This window comes from Orycteropus afer, unplaced genomic scaffold (genome assembly GCF_000298275.1).
Source record: "Orycteropus afer afer isolate SDZICR_OR568_19922 unplaced genomic scaffold, OryAfe1.0 scaffold00042, whole genome shotgun sequence".
Taxonomy (NCBI): Eukaryota; Metazoa; Chordata; class Mammalia; order Tubulidentata; family Orycteropodidae; genus Orycteropus; species Orycteropus afer.
In genome coordinates, this window is record NW_006921629.1 from 11238238 (window position 1) to 11245156 (window position 6919).

General features: G+C 41.4%; 1 protein-coding gene across 1 annotated transcript in view; it reads right to left on the reverse strand.

Moving 5' to 3' along the window:
• The window catches only part of METTL16 (methyltransferase 16, N6-methyladenosine), a 110091-nt gene that overhangs the window by 15268 nt on the left and 87904 nt on the right, over positions 1 to 6919 (reverse strand). Inside the window, exon 7 of the mRNA XM_007937459.1 lies at positions 5877 to 5966. Within this exon, the coding sequence (XP_007935650.1) occupies positions 5877 to 5966 (90 nt within the window). The remainder of the gene's footprint in view (positions 1 to 5876; positions 5967 to 6919) is intronic.

A 6919-nucleotide genomic window follows, 5' to 3' on the forward strand; every position in this document is an offset into this window, starting at 1 on the left:
ATGCCAGCTTGAATCTCTCGGCTCCCCTGTGCTTGCGGAAGCCAAGGCGGGCGCAAGCCCCATCTCCTCCAGAGACGGACTTTTCGGCTTGGACTTGTCGGCTTCTATACGCTTGTGAGCCATTTACCTAAGATAAATCTCTCTCTCTCTCTCTCTCTCTAAATATATATATATATATTGCTGGTTTTTTGTGTTTCTCTAGAGAACCCAATCTAACACACCCAGCCTGAATGGTTTCCTTTTCTAAATCCCCAACCACTCTTGTCCTTATCATTCATTTCAGCATTACTCATACAATTTTGTATTAATTATTTTATTTGATTTTCTTCTTCCTCTCCCATAAAGCTAAGCCTGTTTTTATTATTTATTTATTATTGTGATTTGGGTGAAAGTTTACAGAACAAACTGGTTTCCCATTTGGCAATCCAAACACATTCTAAAAGTAAGCCTCTTAAGGGATGGAAAATGATGTCATGTTTCTTTGGTATCACCAAAATGAAGATCAATATTTAACAAGAAAAATAACTAAGAAAAAGGTCCTTAGCTTTGACTTTGCTCAAGAGCTTAGCTTCCCAATTATCACATCTATTTTGTAGCATAATGTATAGCTTGGTATACTACTGGTTTTCAAACCATTTTTTAACAGCAGAATCCCTTCAGCAAATAAAATCAATATATACCACTTATAAAACCAGGCCTGCTCTAGTTAAAATGAGTGCAAAGCCTGGAGTATCAATCTGATGTCTGCCTTACTGTCAATTCCTGGGGTACCTATTTGGAATCCCTCATCTATCTGGAACTAGTTTGAAAATCCATGGGGTTATAAGTAGAGCACTGTCAGGAGACCCCAGCTCTGGCATTAACAACTTTACCTAATTACTCTGACCTCCCCCCATCTGTTCTCCAACAGCCCCCCATAGCCTTGCCTCCTGTGAATTTTTGGAACATCAAACTACCAATAAAATGACACTGCTTTGCTTTTCAGAAACCAAAGAGCCCAAAGCATTTTCTAGTTATTACTCCCAAGACAGGAAAATTTCAGTCTTAAAGGAAGTACTTTAAACAAGGGGCTGGGGGGATAATCTTTCAAAACCAGAGTTTCTGGGCAACAGCCATATACTAAGAGTGTACAACTCACCAGACCCACGTTTTCTCCCTTTTCTTTTAACAAGTGTCAGATTTCCTGAAAGCAAAGCAAAGCTAAAATAATGCTCTGAGCAATTAAGAGGAGAAGATGGGACAGAGAGACAGAAATTCTAAATGGTTTATTGGAATTCTGTAAAGAACAATAATTGAAATATGCTCCCTTATACTCATCATCAGCCAAAAAAGAATGTACAAAAATTCTGTCAAAATATGACTTGTGTTTTTGTTGCTAAAGTAAATCCAAACAACAGCAATGGGCTTAGTGCAGGCACTTGAATCAGCAATGAATTTTTCAGCATTCAGAACCAACAGAAACAGTCAGTAGACCCAAGATAAGTGAAAACAGAAGTTGCCATAGTAACTTGCACATTTACCCTAAAATGGCAGGAGTGTGTGTGTGTGTGGGGGGGGGAGTAGGTCAATATTTCTGCTTAACTAGCTCTATTCCTTGGCCTCCTCTGCTAAAGCAGATTCCTCCCTTACCTCACCCCAAGGAGTGAAAGGGGGATAAGCCAGGTGAGCTTTTCAAAAAGCAGGGGCTGGGGAAAGGTTTACCTAGAGGGAAGCAGAACCAAGAGGACAGCCAAATAAAAACCTTACAAGCACCTGGGGATTACCCCCAGGGAAAGCAGTTGCTGCTCAAAGGCACCAGTGCTAAGAAACTGTTGCTGGGTTACTACAAATCAGAAACCGCCATTTTTCCTGTAGCAGTTTAAGTGCATCTAATGGAACACTTGGGAGTGCACTAATAAGAGCTTGGGGTTGGGGGTAGTGGTAGAGAGGGATGAATACTCTAACATGGGAGAAATCTGACACCCTTAGCAAAAGGCATTTTGCTCCTTTTTGAGAGGTGCAAACTATGAACAAAGCTAAATGATGACCTAAAGAGAGGGAGGCTTGAAAGGGGGAAAAGGGGTTCAAAATAAGTCGATTTTGCTAACACAGAAACACAGCCCCCCTTTGATATTTGAATCTGAAATGACTACAAATCCAAGAAGGCAAGGGTAGCTCTGGTCTCAGGATGTGGAGACTGCTTGGTGCCAACAATCTACCTGGGAAGCAGGGTAAGCAGAAAGCATTTGGAAACAGGTGCAGTTCTACTTTCCTGCCACTGTTAGTGCCTGCACAGGGAGAACTTAAGGTATTATTAACGATCTTAACCATTTGGTGTGAAGGGCCTGGTATTCTAGAAGGTGACAGAAAAGATCATCTTTTTTATCTGTCTGTGGACCAATATATATAATAAAACATTTGCCATTTCAATCATTTTTACGTGTAAAATTCAGTAACAATAATGACAGTCACTATGTTAGGCAATCAAGAACCATCTTTTTACCCAGTGAATATCTGCAACACTAACTTTTTTTTTTTTTCCTAGAATCCAAGTCTCTCTCTCTCTCTCTCTTTATTTTTTTTTTAATTGTGATTTGGGTGAAAGTTTATAGAGCAAATATACTTTCCATACAACAGGTTACATACACTTTGTCTCATGACATTGACTACAATTTACCCCAATGTAACAGCTCCCCTCCCACTTCCTCCCAATAGTCACCTCTTCCCTGTGTCCATCCCTCCATGCACTCCTGCCCCATGAGCTGTCTCTCTGTGCATAAAACAACACTGACATTTAGATTCTCTGCAGCCATTGTACAGAGGCTTCCAGGGAAAAGGCCAGTCAAACATGACTGGGAAATTTACTTCAAACCATAGCATTAATATACAATACTGAGTTGTCAGTGAAAGCAAACATGGGTATAGGGACGGATAGATGGGTGAACAAGCTAAACAATTAGGTATGTCTAAATGGAGAGTGTATCCAAGATCATATACAGGGTTGGCAGACAATGGGCCTATAAGTTCATGTGAATGATCAGAATTCCCAGGTGTATAGTAGAGCTGACAAGGGGCAAGGTTATGGTCATTACCTGGTCACAGCCAGCTACCCAGAGGGACCGAGTAGTTGATCCTGCGGGCTTGGGACCATAGTCGCAGGGGACATCAAACTCAATTGGCATAACACACTATACAAAACATTGTTCCACTACTACTTTGGCGAGTAGCGACTGGGACCTTAAAAGCTAGGAAGCTGCCATCTAGATGCAACAACGGGTCTCTCCTCGTCAAGAAGAAAGAAGAAAACCAAAATTAATGGAAACAATCAGTCCTAGCGACTGGTACACCATCCGATCTGCAACCTATACAACTATGAGACCAGAAGAACTAGATGGTGCCCAGCTACCACTGCCATCCACTTGGAAGGGATGTAGGAGATCCTGCATAAAGAGGGAGAACAATGTGGTACAAAACTCAAAATCATTTGGAGGCAAAAAAAAAAAAAAAGAAGTTGGGGACCAGGTTTGCTGGTCCAATGGAGCCTGGTGTAACCACTGAGACTATGGCCCCTAGCTGCCCTTCAGGTCTGGAATTGAACCCACAACTGTGGTTTCCAGCCAAACAAAGTACAGGCATGTGAGTTAAACATTTACCTCAAGTAGACACATGCTCTGGAGAGAACAATCATGGGAGAAGGAAGGGCTGCTTAGGCACAGGGAGATAGCTCAGGGTGCAGAAGAGTATGAAGGGATGGACACTGGGAGGAGGTAACTATGGGGAGGAAGTGGGAGGGGAGCTGCTGCATTGTAAATTTTGGTCAATGACATGAGACAAAGTATATGTGAACTGCTGTATGAAAAGTGAATTTACTCTGTAAATCTTCACCCAAATCCTAATTAAAAAAAAAAAAAAAAAAAAAAAAAACATAGCATTAGTCACAACAGACCAAGGGTAGGGGAAAGACAAGCTCCTATACTCAGAATCAAAGTACTATCTGTTCTTGTGCACATGTCTACAGAGGTTCATAGATGCAACAACATTCAAGATAACTTTAGAGACCAAGAGCAGTCAAGACCTTGGGAGAGAAGCACCTTGAACAAACCCGTTTGGACTCAGGAGCAGAGGGGCCTGAAGGACAAAGGGCTAAACAAAACAAAAAAACAAAACCACTGCTGCCCCACAAGTTCCCAAGGCAGCAAATCTTTACTGGAGCAGATGGCCACATCTTTCTCCCATGGAGCGGCTGGTGGGTTTGAAATCATCAACCTTTCGTTTAGCAGCTGTACTACACCAAAACCAAATCTACTGCTATCTAGTTGATTCCAACTCACAGCTACCCTACAGAGCAGAGTAGAACTGCTCATAGGGTCTCCAAGACTATAAAACTTTACAGAAGCAGACTGCCTCATCTTTCTTTTGCAGAGTGGCTGGTGGGTTTGAACTGCTGACCTTTTGGTTAGCAGCTGAGTGTGTTAACTACTGTGCAACCAGAGCTCCTTAGTCAAGGTACTCAAACTCACTGCCACTGAGCTAACTCCAACTCACAGTGACCCCCACTGGGTTTCTAAGGCTATAAATCTTTACGGATACAGATTGCCCCAACTTTCTTCTGTGGAACAGCTAATGAGTTTGAACTGCCAACCTTCTGGTTAGCAGCCAAATACCTTCATCTCTATACCACCAGAGCTCCTTGATCAAGGTACTAAACAAACAAACAACAAAAAAAAAAAAATTCACTGCCATCGAGTTGGATCTGAGTCATAGGGACCCCTCCTTGGGTTTCTGAGGCAGTATCACTATAGAAAAGTTGACTGCTCAATCTTTCTTCTGAAGAGTGGCTGGTGGGTTTGAACTGCCAGCCTTCTGGTTAGCAGTCAAATTCCTTAGGCACTACACCACCAGAGCTCCCTGGTCAAGGTACTAAACCAAACTCACTGCCGTCAAGTCGGTTCTGACTCATAGCGACCTCTCCTTGGGTTTCCGAGGCGGTATCACTGCAGAAGTAGATTGCCCAACCTTCCTTCCGAGAAGTGGCATAAATACTAGGAGGAGGAACATATCCTCAGTAATTTAGGTATAAACTTAAGGCTGAAGGCTCCAGGCTCCAGTAAGTAAATTACTCTTTTGGAGATGTAAAAGATGTAAGGGAAATGTGGGAACCCACAGATGCTGTTCTATCAACCAGTTCTCAGCTTGGCCCAGGAAATGTTCAGCCTGATCAGCTCAAAATCATTTTTCCTTTACATATAGCAGCACAGAGGACAAAGAGAAGTTTGTGAAATTAAAATGTTCAAGCATACACAAAGTAGAGAAAATTGGATAATGATGCCATCCATTACTCAGATTAAAAAATAATCAATATTCTAGTGTTAATCTTAAAGCCAAAATAAAACCTTTTCACTAAAACGACCTCCAAGTGTCATACATCAAAAGCCCATAACCCAAGATAGCAACTTACAAATTCATGCTCAGGAGGCAGCTACTCTGGGAAACCAGTAGTGGCAAAGAAAAATACACAGAAAACAGGGTTCAATTTCAATTCCTGGGGAATTATATCCCCAAGGTGTTTCTACAGGTTAGACCACCCAGAATTATATCCCCAAGGTGTTTCTACAGGTTAGACTACCCAGATTTTTAATTCCTAAAAGATACAATTTCCAATTACTTTACGTTTGATGACCAAGAATCACTATCCCACACGAACCCACAGAGAAGGGTCCGTGGTCACCATAGTCATCTTTCTAGAATTATGTCTTGTTTACAACTACTTTCCATTTTGACAGAAGGATGTGGGGCAAATTTCAGGTAAAGAAGCCAGTACAGATTTAGTTCATTTATGACTTATTAAAACCCACCATGTGTTCATATTTGGAAAGCCCAAGCAAGATTCTACTTACTGGTACTGTTACATCCTCATAAAAACTCCATGCTAAAGCCCATCTCATTGTCCGACCTTGACAGAACTCAGTGTAGGTGACTTTAGGAACCTGAAACCAATAAACATAGCGTCTCATCAAACTGAATGTGTCTGAACCAATTATGTTCCTGACTGCTACCTCACATTATATTACGTGTTGGTCCTTCTTGTGTTCTTGTGATCAGTTAACAAACACTACTTATCCAAAAAGCAGCTGTGCCTAACTCCCTAATAATCAACGAACAAATTATCTTTGAACAAAGCTGTCTTTTCTTTCCACCCATGAAACACTAGAGATTATAACTATCTGGATCAAAAGTCCAAATATGAAACACTCAAAACATACTTTTCAGAAAATGACTTCTAAAATGATTCAAGAGACTTTTTGTTTTCTTTTTAAGAAAGTCAATCACGTTGGGTAGGTTACTCCTTTCTGCCCGTGGACTCCGCAGGGGAAGCATCGTTAAAGCCTTTTTTTTTTTCTGCCCACTGTGGTCGTGTCTAAGTCAGAGTCTCCTAAAGAATCCAAACAGCTGCGAAAACTCTTCATTGGAGGGATGAGCTTTGAAACAACAGATGAGAGTCTGAGAAGCCATTCTGAGCAATGGGGAATGCTCACAGACGATGTGGTAATGAGAGATCCAAACACCAAGCGTTCCAGAGGCTTTGGATTTGTCACTTACTCTACAGTGGAGGAGGTGGATGCAGCCACGAAAGCAAGGCCACACAAGGTAGATGGAAGAGTAGTGGAACCAAAGAGAGCTGTCTCAAGGGAAGACTCTCAAAGACTAGGTGCCACTTAACTGTGAAAAAACCTTTGTTGGTGGCATTAAAGAAGACACTGAAGAACATCACCTAAGAGATTATTTTGAACAATATGGGAAAATTGAAGTGATTGAAATCATTACTGACTGAGGCAGTGGCAAGAAGAGGGCTTTACTTTTGTAACTTTTGATGACCACAACTCTGTAGATAAAATTGTCATTCAAAAATATCATACTGATAGGTTTATGTGAGTGATCA